Source organism: Bos indicus x Bos taurus, chromosome 16, assembly GCF_003369695.1.
Source record: "Bos indicus x Bos taurus breed Angus x Brahman F1 hybrid chromosome 16, Bos_hybrid_MaternalHap_v2.0, whole genome shotgun sequence".
NCBI classification, from domain to species: domain Eukaryota; kingdom Metazoa; phylum Chordata; class Mammalia; order Artiodactyla; family Bovidae; genus Bos; species Bos indicus x Bos taurus.
The window spans coordinates 54,222,960-54,237,513 of NC_040091.1; the positions used below are offsets into that span (position 1 = coordinate 54,222,960).

A 14,554-nucleotide genomic window follows, 5' to 3' on the forward strand; every position below is an offset into this window, starting at 1 on the left:
TGATACACATAGAATTAAGTGTTCTCTAGTTATTTCAAATAACATGATAATGTGCCTCATAAGATTGTAGAGCAGGCGTCTGTTTTTTTGCTACTTCTTTACCCCCTATCTTGTGGAACTCAAGCTTCAATATGCATTAAACCACATGAGGAGTGTGTTAAAATAAGCTGGCCAGGGCCCTTCCCCCAGACGTGGGTTCCACGTGGGTTCCAATAAGTGGCCAGAAGTTCTCCATCTGTCACCACCCAGGTGATCGTGATGCAGTATACAGCAGACGCTGCAGTTCACCATAGCCATTTCCCCTTATTCTTCATGAAAAATACCCTGATTGTATTAAGGGTGGCAAGTTGAGGCGCCAGTTAAAATTCATCTTAAGATGATAGGTGGGTGTGGTCATGTGACTGTTGGCCTGTGGTGGGGTCTCTTCCTGAAAGTGCCTTGCCTCACTGAAAAGCAAATGGGATGACTGAGTTACAGATGTCATTTTGTCACCCTGAGGATAAAAGTCACAGGCCAAGGATGAAAGACAGGGAGTCTGAAAGGAAACCGGGTCTGTGATAACTTAGACAGCAGACAGTCGCGGCTGCAGGACTGCTGTTCGGTGTGGCTGCACCTAATGTTTGTTGACACATAAGTGCTCCACAAGCCACTCTGAGAAATACTGCCCTATTCTAGGTATCTGGAGGGGCTTGACTTTTTCTCTTGTGTTTTCTTCTATTCTTTCTTCTATTATGGTTTTCCCTGGAGTAGAGAATCGTGTATTCTTTTAAAATCTTGTTGAAATGAAAAGGAATAATGGACCCTAAATATTAAACAATCATCATAAAATTCTATTTTATTTGACTTTTTTAAGTAAAATGAAAAGTGATATTAAATAGTTCTATGCAATGTAAGACTGTTAATTTCTCCTAAACTGCTTTTAATAACTATGGAACGTGGTTCCATTTTTCAGTATTTACTAGATTGAGGATTTACTAGATTTTACTCTGTAAAATGTTAGGGAGGCACTAGTTGTAGCAATAACACAAGTCAAAATTATAGTTCTTATGCTTTAGATAGTAGTGGGTTAATTGTACAATGCTTCTGATAACTTCTACTCTATCATAGGTTGCTCTCAGCTGGATGCAGGATTTCATTTGCTAAACCGTAAGTTTAAGGTATCTGAAGGATTTTGAACATCTCAAATATAAATGCAGCTACTTAAAATTAGAGCTTTTGCAGCAGTCCATCAAAATTGTTTGTAAAATAAACGCAGAGGTAAATTGCTTTAGCAGTTTGTGAGTAAACTTGCCAGGTAATGTTTCAGCACTTGGGTCAGGATATTAGCTCCGTCTCTAAACTGACTCCACGAATCATGTAAGCGCCATTAAAGTCCTTTTCTAAAATGGGATCCAGTTTCCAACTATAAAAGAAAGTCAAAAGTAAAATATGAGACTATGAGCATTTCAGAAAAAAAAAGAAAAACAGTAAGTGCAATCGGAAAACCTACTGAAAAGTTTCCATTTAATTATCTGGAACACTCCCTTTAGAAGAGCTTACATATTAAAGACTTTGAGTAATTAAGTAGGTGTGCATCGCTATCCCAACAAGCATTATCTTGTAAAGAGATACATTCACTTAGTTAGAGTAGTGTATCAAAGTTCACTTAAAGAGAAATGTGAGGAGAGCTGAATTCCTGTTAACTTTGTGACTGATTGCAAGGTAAACTGGAAACTTTTCTCCTAAATTGTAATGAGAATTTTTTAAATAAGGGGGCCTGGAAGAGACTGGAAAGCGACAAGCCAAATTGCTAGATGCCTAATGAGGTGTCACATTTGTGAAATAGATCCCTTTAAGAAAGACAGAGGATGACCTAGGAAGACTGCCTACAAGGAATTCAGTTGCTTTGTTTAGAGGAACCAATAACCATCAGTTTGGTCAATGCAACTTTCCTTTCCCCAACAGACACACTGCAGACCACCCTGATTGTCATAAATGATAGTCATAGGCCCAGAATTTCTATTAAAAGTTTCTTAGGGTGGTGATCTGGTTGGGGGTGTGATGGTCAAGGGACTTATGAAGCTGCATTTCCACAGCACATCATTTTTTCATAGAAGACATGTTTTTTTGGAGTGACTTGGCAACTGCGGGAGGGAGGGTGCTAAAGGCTCCTGAAGCCCATTCTTGGCACCACTGCTGTTGCTACATGGCCCACTCCTGCGTTTGCCCACCGTCCTGTTGCTCTGTCATAGTTGTCTTCTCCAATCCACTCCGCTCAGCAGTGGGCTCTGGCCCAAGTGAACTCTCTTAGGGGCCCTCACAGAGATCCCTTGAGTAACAAGCTTTGCCGGCTACCCTGGTCCCCACCAGACTTGCCTCCATATTGTCCTTGCCCAGTGTGACCAGCCCTCTCCCTCCCTAACTCTAGGCACAGTTTCCAGCACTTCTCAGACTTTTCTAAATTAGTTCTGATTGATGAGGAAACTAGGAAAAAATGTCATCAGGGCAACACCTAACTGACTCTCCCTAATAAAATATTTGGAGGCCTCTTGTTTTATCTTAAATTCATGCAAATTTGTCATCCTACTCCATAGTATGTTTATTTCAATATACATTTTAAATAACCTAATAGTAAAATGAGTTAATGTCTCCCTTTGAAAGATTGTCAAATAAAATTGAAACCCTAGGAAAATGCCCATGATCAACCTGGGCTCTATACACCCACACCAGAGACCTACAGATCCATGGGAATACACACTCCAGAGATAAACATCCATAATTAAATGCTAGTGTCTCACTGTATGATGGATGGGCCTCCTCATCCCTGATCCCAGATCCCTGATCCCTACTTTGAACTAAATATCAGGGGAGGACTTCCCCGGTGGTTAAGAATTTGCCTGCCAATGATCCCTGAGTTCAGGAAGATTCCACATGCCAAGGGACAACTAAGCTACGTGAGCCTGCGTTCTAGAGCATAGGAGCTGCAACCATTGAAGCCTGCATGCCTGGCACCTGGGCTCTGCAACAAGAGAAGCCACTGCAATGAGAAGCCCGCACACCACAATGACAGTAGTCCCTGCTTGCCAGAACTTGAGAAAGGTCACAGATAGCAATGAAGACCTAGTGCAGCCAGAATTAATTTTTTTAAAGTAAATAAATAACAGGGAAGGGAATTGGGAGGGGAAAAATTGGGAGAGGGAATCATGGCAAAATTACGATTTTCAAAAATATTCTATAATTTTAACTGTTAAGTAATTCAGGTGAACTCTAATCCCAATTTTCCCGTATTAAAGTGTTGCCACTAAGAGTTTTTTTTCTCGCCACCTACATGTTGCTACTTGACTTCACAATTTATTTTCACTGTGTAGTTTAATAGTCACAATAAGAAAAATCCAAAGTGTCAAGTTAATTACCTAATCTTTTTTCTTCCACTGGTAGTTTCTCTTAGTCATTCCAAGACCAGTGTTGCCTGAGCCAATTCAAAAGAAACGCATAAAAGAGAAAAATTACATTAGGAATTTCAGAGTACTGGTAGCAAGAGGATATTCTGAAATCTCAGTTTACTTCCTCCCTGTAAGTCTCCCCATTCAAATGGGCTTTTTACATTTTTCCCTCAAGGAGATTTGTGATCTAGGCTCCCAAAAATCCAATACAAGGGCTGGCAAATCCAAATGAGAACAGGCAGGTCACACAGACCACACAAGAGGGAGGGTGTGGACTGTGGCAAACCACAGAGCACCTGCTTCCTGTGTAGGAGCCAGCGATGCTCAGCTCTATCTGGTTGTTGCCACACATAGATAAAAGGACTGAGTGTTCAAAGACTTTCCAATTTTTTTTTAAGAAAAGCTCAAAATTTGTATTTTTTTAAATGTGAAATTTCTGGATGTTTATACTTCACAATTTTAAAAGAAAGTTTAAAAGAAAACACAGATGTAAGCCAAATACAGCGTACTGGCTGGATCAAGTCCATGGGACTGCCACTTGTGACTTTCATCCCAGACTCATTGGGGAATGCAGATAATATATTTCCCTCACTCTAAAAGTTCCGCCAACTCAATAGCCCTCGGGGTGCCGTACGGGGGCTGACACTAGACCCTGAGCTCCCAGCCTTGCCATATACTCCTGTGCTCCAGGAGTGCTATGAAAGCAGCAGAGCAGCAGACCTAAAGACACTGTGAAGGCTAAATTAGAGGAGCAAATCAAGGATACTTGTGTTTTCAAGCTGAAGTAGCTGGGGAAATGGTGACCCTGGGCTTGGTAAGGCAGGATGCTAAGCACTGAACGAAAGATCTTGAATGCATTTTCCCTACAGCAAGGCCTTCCTAGAAAGTCATCTTTACAGTATGCTTAGCACCATGATATAAGCAAATGGGCACTCATATGCACTTAGTGACAATAATTCTGTAGTGACTATCAAAGTCGCTCAAAGCAAGTCATCTGAGTTTTGGTTGTGACCATGGCTTGGACTATTCCATGAGCATGGGTTAGAGTCTATATTCTCTTTGGTCTTTGAGAGAAAACCGGATCCCACACCTGGGCCTGCTGTGTGAGTCTATTCCCCCACCCTCACTCCTGCTCTGTCTCCCAGCAGCACTATGGGGCTCCAGCCTATAGGATCAGAGTAAAGGTAGCAGCTGCTACCCCCAACAGGGTTGTGGAAAGAGACACACGAGAGAGTCAGAGCCACCTGGACTTCAGTGTCTGAAAGTCTCTGAAATGTGACCTCCCAGAAGCAGTGTGGCAGCCAGGATGGAGAATGGAGACAGATGACAAACGCACACAGCGCCCTCAAATCATTTTTTAGAATACAATGAAGCTCATGTATCAAAATTCTTTCTCAGTGGTTTGCCTACCACTAAAGAGCTACCCCCTTACCCATGACCTTGGCATTGCCATCATTTTTGTCAGGCGCAGGTGCTTGGATAACCAACAGCTTGCTTAAATCTGAAGTTCCCTGCACCTAAAGGAGAAAAGTCAAAATCAGTCAAAAGAGCATTCTCTGACCTCTAAACTGGCTGCCTCCTAGCCTTTCCAAAGAATATAAAAAAATAAGCCAAAACATAGAACTAACCTCCAACCTAAGCTCTATCTTTTTCATTTCAAATCCTTTTTTACCTTGTTTCAAAGAGTCTTGGATAGGTGGGGGATGGGTAGGTGGATGGATGGAAGGATGGAAGAAAAGATGAATGAATGGATTCTTACATGGCTTACTATGTGAAAAAGTAAGTGATCAAAAATGTAAAATAATTTTAAGAAGTCTTGGACCAGAAAATTATCTTTTGCATTTTTATAAATATCAGAAATGAAGTTTCTACACCTTACTTGTAACCAATTTGGAAAATGGAATCCCCAGCATCCACTGAGTTACTTTTATTCCAACATTGACATTCAAGGGCTCAGGCCCTAGCCTTCCCAGATAGGAAAAAAATAAGCGTTTTTCCCTGAGCTTTTGCCCAACGGCCACAAAATCTGCCCTCCCAGAATGCAAGCAGCATACGTAAGTCACATATAACTATCATTTCTAGATATTACCACATTTTATCCCATTTAATCCCCACAAGAACTTTATGAGATGGCTGCTGCTATTATCCTCATCTTAGTAAGAGGAACCTGAGGGTCAGAAGGCATCTTTCTAGGTGCCTAGCCTCACACACCTCATGGGCACAGGCATCAGGTCTTAAATCCAAGTATGCCTGCCTCCAAACTCTGGTGTCTTAACAAAACTATGGGGATTGCTCCCGTGGTCCCCTACCCCTTATTTCAAAGTTAAAGTGATTTTTCACTTCCTATTAAAAAAAAAATTGTAATTACCTTCACCTTTTGAACTGTTGAGGGGTTGACAAAATAAGTGTGTTAGGAAAGTGGCAAATGCACTCTTTAGGAGCTTAACCAACTTTTCTAGGACTCGAGTTTTCATTAAATTAACGACCTTTCTCAGCCTGAACAAGCAGAAAGGGTCTCTCCCCAAGAGGAGAAACTTGTTACCAAAATAAAGAGATGTTAGCTCTTCTCACAGCCTCTTAGTCCTCCTCATACTTGGGCTCTGTCCTCACATCACTGTGAGGTCTAACAGCAAGTGGCTTCACCCATTAGGGACCTGGCATCTATTCTTCCCATCCCCTGTTACTTCCCCCTTCCTTAGAGGCATGGAATGATGGGGTTTAGGGTCCTCTATTGAGTTGTGCCCCTAGGCCCTAATGTGGCAACAAAGTGACATGACCCTGACGCATCTCCCTTCTTATCGACCAGTGCAGATACTTCCAGAACCATCCTAGCAAGCAGTGTCACTGCCTTGCACACAAACTAGGAAAAATGCTCCCCATCCTTCTCTAGGGAGGCACAGCCCATGCCAGGGCAAAGAGCTTGGCAAGCAGAGAGTAGGCAGATTCCTGCCCCACTGGACCCTCAGGTACACTCTCATGCAGGGCACAACTTGCACAACACAGCACCCAAGCCCTGGGGACATTTTGACTGTTTTGTTAAGGGCACGTGAGAATTATAGGGTCTTTCTAGGTTTAGAGAAACCTAAATTTCTTTAAGGTGGTTAGTTGAGTTTTTAAAGTCACTTATGGGGCACCAGGAAAAGCAGAAGACTCTTAAGAAATGACCCTCCTTACCTGTTCACAGGTTTTAGGTAAAATGCAAGGTGCAAAATATGGTACCTCCGTCTTGGTATCAATAACACTGCCATACACAAGAATAACAAATTTCATGTTCACGTTATCAATAATCATTTCATTATAGCTTGATAAAGTCTCCACATATGCATGATTAAGCATCACACACTTCTGAAACTTTAGGTCCTACAATAAAATTAGATTTTTTTCTATAAATCATATAAAATAACACATGATATCAAGAAGAAGGCATATTCCACATGGAAAGATGTTCAACATTGTTAATCATCAGGGAAATGAGAATGGCTATCATCAAAAAGACAAGTAACGAGTATTGGCAAGGATGTAGAGGAAAGGGGGAATCTTTTGTGGACTGTAAACTGGTGCAGCCACTATGTAAAATAGGAAGTTCCTCAAAAAATTAAAAATTAAACTACCATATGATCTACAGTCTCACTCCTGGGCATATATCCAGAGAAAAGATACATGCATCCCAATGTTCTCTGGACCATTATTCACAATAGCCAAGGCATGGAAACAACCTAAATGTCCAACAACAGAGAAATAGATAGAGAAGATGTGGTACATATATCAGATCAGATTAGATCATTGGCTCAGTCATGTCGGACTCTTCGCGACCCCATGAATCACAGCATGCCAGGCCTCCCTGTCCATCACCAACTCCCGGAGTTCACTCAGACTCACATCCATCGAGTCAGTGATGCCATCCAGCCATCTCATCCTCTGTCGGCCCCTTCTCCTCTTGCCCCCAATCCCTCCCAACATCAGAGTCTTTTCCAATGAGTCAACTCTTCGCATGAGGTGGCCAAAGTACTGGAGTTTCAGCTTTAGCATCAGTCCTTCCAAAGAAATCCCAGGGCTGATCTCCTTCAGAATGGACTGGTTGGATCTCCTTGCAGTCCAAGGGACTCTCAAGAGTCTTCTCCAACACCACAGTTCAAAAGCATCAATTCTTCGGTGCTCAGCCTTCTTCACAGTCCAACTCTCACATCCATACATGACCACAGGAAAAACCATAGCCTTGACTAGATGAACCTTTGTTGGCAAAGTAATGTCTCTGCTTTTGAATATGCTATCTAGGTTGGTCATAACTCTCCTTCCAAGGAGTAAGCGTCTTTTAATTTCATGGCTGCAGTGACCATCTGCAGTGATTTTGGAGCCCAGAAAAATAAAGTCTGACACTGTTTCCACTGTTTCCCCATCTATTTCCCATGAAGTGATGGTACATATATACAATAGAGTATTACTCAGTCATAAAATAGAATGAAGTAATGCCATTTGCAGCAACATGGATGGATGGACCTAGAGATTGTCATACTAAGTGAAAGAAGCCAGACATTGACAAACATGTGACATCATTTATTATGTGGAATCTTAAAAAATGATACAAATGAACACATATACAAACTTATGATTATCAAAGAGTGAGGGAGGGATAATCACATACACACTACTATATATAAAATAGATAGCCAACAAGTATGTACTATATCGGAGAAGGCAATGGCACTCCACTCCAGTACTCTTGCCTGGAAAATCCCATGGACGGAGGAGCCTGGTAGGCTGCAGTCCATGGGGTCACTAAGAGTCGGACATGACTTGAGCGACTTCACTTTCACTTTCCACTTTCTTGCATTGGAGAAGGAAATGGCAACCCACTCCAGTGTTCTTGCCTGGAGAATCCCAGGGATGGGGGAGCCTGATGGGCTGCCGCCTATGGGGTCATACAGAGTCGGACACGACTGAAGTGACTTAGCAGCAGCAGCAGCAGAAGTATGTACTATATAGCACAGGGAACTATACTGATATTTTGTAATAATCTATAAGGCAAAAAGAATATGAAAAAGAATATAATATATATAACTGAATCACATTGGTGTACACATGAAAATAACAAAACTTTATAAATCAAACATATTTCAATTTGTTAAAAAAAAATCCATGTGTAGGTATTTGTGTGGACATAGTTTTTTAATTCCTTTGGGTAAATATCAAAGAGAGTGCTTGCTGGATCATATGGCAACAGCATGTTAGTTTTGTAAGAAACCACCAAACTCTCTTCCAAAGTGGCTGTGTACCATTTCACATTCTCACCAGCAATGAAGAGTTCTTGTTGCTCCACACCCTGGCCAGCATGTGGTGTTGTCACTGGCCAATTAATAGGTGTGCAACAGTATCACTTCCTTCATGGATCACTGCCTTGTTGTGGCAAAGGGGCTTGCATAACACAATGAAGCTAAGAGCTATGCTCTGCAGGGCCACCCTAGACAGACAGGTCATAGCAGAGAGTTCTGACAAAACGTGATCCACTGGAGGAGGGAATGGCAAACCACCCCAGCGTACTTGCCATGAGAACCTCATGAATTCTTTAAATCGTCAAAAAGATAAGACACCAAAAGATGAGTCCTGAAGGTCTGAAGGCGTCCAATATGCTACTGGGGAAGAGCAGAGGAGAATTACCAATAGTAATGAATAGATTCAAGGGACTAGATCTAGTTAACAGGGTGTCTGAAAAACTATTGACAGAGATCCATAATAGTGTACAAGAGGCGGCAAACAATACCATCCCAAAGAAAAAGAAAAGCAAGAAGGCAAAGTGGTTATCTGAGGAGGCCTTACAAATAGCAGAAGAAAGAAGAGAAGCAAAAAGCAAGGGAGAGAGGGAAAAGTACATCCAATAAACACAGAGTCCCCAAAAATAGCTAGAAGAGACAAAGAAGGCCTTCTTTAATAAACAGTGCTTAATAATAGAAGAAAACAATAAAAGGGGAAAGACTAGAGATCTCTTCAGAAAAACTGGAAACATCAAGGGAACATTCCACCCAAAGATGGGCACAATAATGGTAGAGATCTATAGCAGGAGAAGAGATCAAGAAGAAATGGAAAGAATACACAGAAGAACTATATTAAAAAGATCTTAGTGAACCAGATTACTACAATGGTGTGGTTAGTCACCCAGATCCAGACATTCTGGAGCGTGAAGTCAAGTGGGCCTTAAGAAGCACTGCTGTTAATAAAGCTAGTGGATGAGATGAAATTCCAGCAGAACTATTCAAATCCCTAAAGGATGATGCCATCAGGGTTTTGCATTCATTATGTTGGCAAATCTGGAAGACCCATCAATGGCCAGAGGACTAGAAAAGGTCAATATTCATCCCAATCCCCAAGAAGGGTACCAAAGAATGTGCTAACCATTGGACAATTGCACTCATCTCCCATGCTAGTAAGTGAAGTGAAAGTCACTCATTTGTGTCTGACTCTTTGTGACTCCATGGACTACACAGTCCATGGAATTCTCCAGGCTATAATACTGGAGTGGGTAGCCTTTCCCTTCTCCAGGGGATCTTCCCAACCCAGGGAATCTTCCCAACCAGGGATCGAACCCAGGCCTCCAGCATTGCAGGTGGATTCTTTACCAGCTGAGCCACGAGGGAAGCCCAGTAAGGTTCATGCTTAAAATCTTGCGTGTTAGGTTAGGCTTCAACCTTATGTGAACCAAGAACTTCCAGATGTCCAAGCTGGGTTTAGAAAAGGAAGAGGAACTAGAGATCAAGTTGCCAACATTCGCTGGATTATAGAGAAAGCAAGGGAATTTCAGAAAAACATTTCTCTCTGTTTCCTCTGACAGTGTGGACCATGACAAACTGTGGAAAGCTCTTAAAGAGATGGGAATACCAGACCATCTTATCTGTCTCCTGAGAAACCTGTAAGCGGGTCAAGCAGCAATAGAAGTATGGAACAACTGATTGGTTCAAGATCGAGAAAGGAGTACAACAGGGCTGTCTGCTGTCACCCTATTTGCTTAACCTATACACTGAGCACATCATGAGAAATGCCAGGCTGTATGAGTTACAAGCTGGAATCAAGATAGGCAGGAGAATCATCAACAACCTCAGATATGCAGATGATACCACTGTAATGGCAGAAACAGAAGAGGAACTAAAGAGCCTCTTGATGAGGGTGAGGGAGGAGAGTGAAAGAGCCAGCTTAAGACTAAATATTAAAAAAACTAAGATCATGGCATCCAGCCCCATTGCTTCATGGCAAATAGAAGGGGAAAAGGTGGAAGCAGGGATAGATTTCCTCTTCTTGGGCTCCAAAATCACTGCGGACAGTGACTGCAGTCATGAAATCAGAAAACGATTGCTTCTTGGCAGGAAAGTGATGACAAACCTAGACAATGTGTTGAAAAGCAGAGACATTACTCGGCCAACAAAGGTCCATTTAGTCAAGGCTATGGTCTTCTCAGTGGTCACATACAGTTGTGAGAGCTGGACCATAAAGAAGGCAGAATGCTAAATAACTGATGCCTTCGAACTGTGGTGCTGGAGAAGACTCCTGAAAGTCCCTTGGCCAGCAAGGAGATAAAACCACTCAATCTTAAGGGAGATCAACCCTGAATATTAACTGGAAGGACTGATGCTGAAGCTGAAGCTCCAGTATTTTGGTCATCTGATGTGAATAGATGACTCATCTCATTGGAAAAGTCCCTGATGCTGGGAAGGATTGAGGGCAGAAGGAGAAGAGGGTGTCAGAGGATGAGATGGCTGAATGGCATCACCAATGCAATGAACATGAACTTGGGCAAACTCCAGGAGATGGTGAGAGACAAGGAGGCCTGGCAAGCTGCAGTCAGTACCTGGGGTCACAGTCAAACATGACTGGGCAGCTGAACAACAACAACAACAATGGTATCACATTGTTTTAATTTGCATTTCCCTGATGACATACTGTTCTCTTGAGAAACCTATATGCAGGTCAGGAAGCAACAGTTAGAACTGGACATGGTGGGAACACATGTATACCTGTGGTGGATTCATTTTGATATTTGGCAAAACTAATACAATTATGTAAAGTTTAAAAATAAAATAAAAAAAAAAAAAAAAAAGAACTGGACATGGAACAACAGACTGGTTCCAAACAGGAAAAGGAGTACATCAAGGCTGTATATTGTCACCCTGCTTATTTAACTTATATGCAGAGTACATCATGAGAAACGCTGGGCTGGAAGAAGCACAAGCTGGAATCAAGATTGCTGGGAGAAATATCAATAACCTCAGATATGCAGATGACACCACCCTTATGGCACAAAGTGAAGAGGAACTAAAACGCCTCTTGATCAAAGTGAAAGAGGAGAGTGAAAAAGTTGGCTTAAAGCTCAACATTCAGAAAACGAAGATCATGGCATCTGGTCCCATCACTTCATGGCAAATAGATGGGGAAACAGTGGAAACAGTGTCAGACTTTATTTTTCTGGGCTCCAAAATCACTGCAGATGGTGATTGCAGCCATGAAATTAAAAGACACTTACTTCTTGGAAGGAAAGTTATGACCAACCTAGCTAGCATATTCAAAAGCAGAGACATTTCTTTGCCAACAAAGGTCCATCTAGTCAAGGCTATGGTTTTTCTAGTAGTTATGTATGGATGTGAGAGTTGGACTGTGAAGAAAGCTGAACGCCGAATAATTGATACTTTTGAACTGTGGTGTTGGAGAACACTCTTGAGAGTCCCTTGGACTGCAAGGAGATCCAACCAGTCCATCCTAAAGGAGACCAGTCCTGGGTGTTCATTGGAAGGACTGATGCTAAAGCTGAAACTCCAGTACTTTGGCCACCTCATGTGAAGAGCTGACTCATTGGAAAAGACCTTGATGCTGGGAGGGATTGGGGGCAGGAGGAGAAGGGGATGACAGAAGATGAGATGGCTGGATAGCATCACCAACTTGATGCACATGAGTTTGGGTGAACTCCAGGAGTTGGTGATGGAAAGGGAGGCCTGGCATGCTGCAGTTCATGGGGTCACAAAGAGTTGGACATGACTGAGTGACTGAACTGAACTGAACTGATGACATATGATGTGGAGTATCTTTTCCTATATTTATTTGCTATTCATATATCTTCTCTGGTGAAGTTATCTATTATCAGCTTTGGCCCATTTTTTAATCAGGCTGGGTTTTTTCCCTACTGTTGAGTTTTAAAGCTCCTTGTATGTTTTGGATGATAGTTCTTTATATGATATGTCTATTGCAAGTATTTTCTCCCAGTCTGTGGTTTGTCTTCTAATTCTCTTGATATTTGCTCATTTTTAACCCAATATTGATATTCAGTATCACAATTCAATGAATGATCTTAAACTTCAGGTTTGTCACTTCCCCAGTTCCTGACTCATGGTAGGGGCTCAAAAAATTACTAAATGGAATGCAAATATAGGTTGTAAATTGTACCAGTCCAAGAACAGACCTGAACCGCTACTTTTTCAAGAGAAAGTTCATAGATGAGGCTTGGTAAACTCAATAAAAATTTGAAAAGGCAAATAATTTATAATAACATAGGTAGATAGGTAGATAGAATAGACTAATAAACACCAAACTTGTGCTCAGTAACTCACTAATTAATGGTATGCTTGATTCTTGGGGAATCTACCTATTTAAGATTTGCTTACTCTCTTATTTTTAAGGGATGACGGGATAGCCTGAAAAATCAGCTGTCACAAGGGGACCGATGACCTGTAGGAACTCAGAATAACAGAGTGGTAAAGATTCTGAAATCCTACTTTGAAAGATTAAACATACCTTCTTTTCTCTGTCTCCAAAATATGAAATTTATTTTGTAAAAAAAATACAGGAAATAAAACTTAATTCATATTTTAATCATGCAACTTACCTCATCAACAAGACTTGATTCAAAATACTGATAGGCAATACTGAGAGCAAGCTTCAGCCATATTTTATATTCCAGGGATGGCCAGAAGAAATCAAAGCCTTCATATAAATCCTCCAGGGAGATAAAGCAGACCTGAAATGACAAGGCATCAAACAGACTGCTTGACTTGAAAACAAATTATTAAATCATCAGAAAAACAAATGCCTGTAGAACTTCCCTGGTGGTACAGTGGATGAGAATCCACCTGTCAATGCAGGGGACACGGGTTCAATCCCTGGTCCAGGAAGATTCCATGTACCTCAGAGCAACTAAGCCCATGAACCACAACTACTGAGAGTGCACGCTGCAACCACTGAAGCTCTTGTGCCTAGAGCCTGTGCTCCACAGTAAGAGAAGCCACAGCAATGAGCAGCCTATGCATCACAAATAAAAGTAGCTCCCACCCCCCACAATTAGAGAAAGCCCTCAGCAGCAATGAAGACCTAACACAGACGAAAATTTTTAAAAAGTCTGTAGGTTTCATCTTCACCTAACCTCCTAGAAAAACTATCTCTAGTATATTAATTATGATACTCTGCTATTTAAGTATAAGATGATAAAATGTACAGTCCAGTTAAAGCTATAGACAATACTAGTCCAGAAAATTTTATATTAATCAATAGCTAGGATAATTATGAACTTCCATATGTTCAAGATGGTTTTAGAAAAGGCAGAGGAACCAAAGATCAAATTGCCAACATCTGCTGGATCATTGAAAAAGCAAGAGAGTTCCAGAAGAACATCTATTTCTGCTTTATTGACTATGCCAAAGCCCTCGACTGTGTGGATCACAATAAACTATGGAAAATTCTTCAAGAGATGGGAATACCAAACCACCTGACCTGCCTCTTGAGTAACCTGTATACAGGTCAGGAAGCAACAGTTAGAACTGGACATGGAACAACAGACTGGTTCCAAACAGGAAAAGGAGTACATCAAGGCTGTATATTGTCACCCTGCTTATTTAACTTATATGCAGAGTACATCATGAGAAACACTGGGCTGGAGGAAGCAGAAGCTGGAATCAAGATTGCCAGGAGAAATATCAATAACCTCAGATATGCAGATGACACCACCCTTATGGCAAGTGAAGAGGAACTAAAAAGCCTCTTGATGAAAGTGAAGGAGGAGAATGAAAAACTTGGCTTAAAGCTCAACATTCAGAAAACTAAGATCATGGCATCCGGTCCCATCACTTCATCACAAATAGATGGGGAAACAGTACAAACAGTGT

The 14,554-nt window shown here is 41.5% G+C and overlaps 1 protein-coding gene across 1 annotated transcript in view; it reads right to left on the reverse strand.

The window, feature by feature from the left end:
- Nucleotides 1-1,112: 1,112 nt before the first annotated feature.
- SLC9C2 (solute carrier family 9 member C2 (putative)) overlaps nucleotides 1,113-14,554 on the reverse strand; it is a 97,101-nt gene continuing 83,659 nt past the window's right edge. The window contains exons 23-27 of the mRNA XM_027565365.1: nucleotides 13,282-13,413; nucleotides 6,597-6,782; nucleotides 4,855-4,939; nucleotides 3,393-3,448; nucleotides 1,113-1,402 (exon numbers count right to left, since the gene is read on the reverse strand). Coding sequence (XP_027421166.1) covers nucleotides 3,393-3,448; nucleotides 4,855-4,939; nucleotides 6,597-6,782; nucleotides 13,282-13,413 — 459 coding nt within the window. The 3' untranslated portion in view covers nucleotides 1,113-1,402. The remainder of the gene's footprint in view (nucleotides 1,403-3,392; nucleotides 3,449-4,854; nucleotides 4,940-6,596; nucleotides 6,783-13,281; nucleotides 13,414-14,554) is intronic.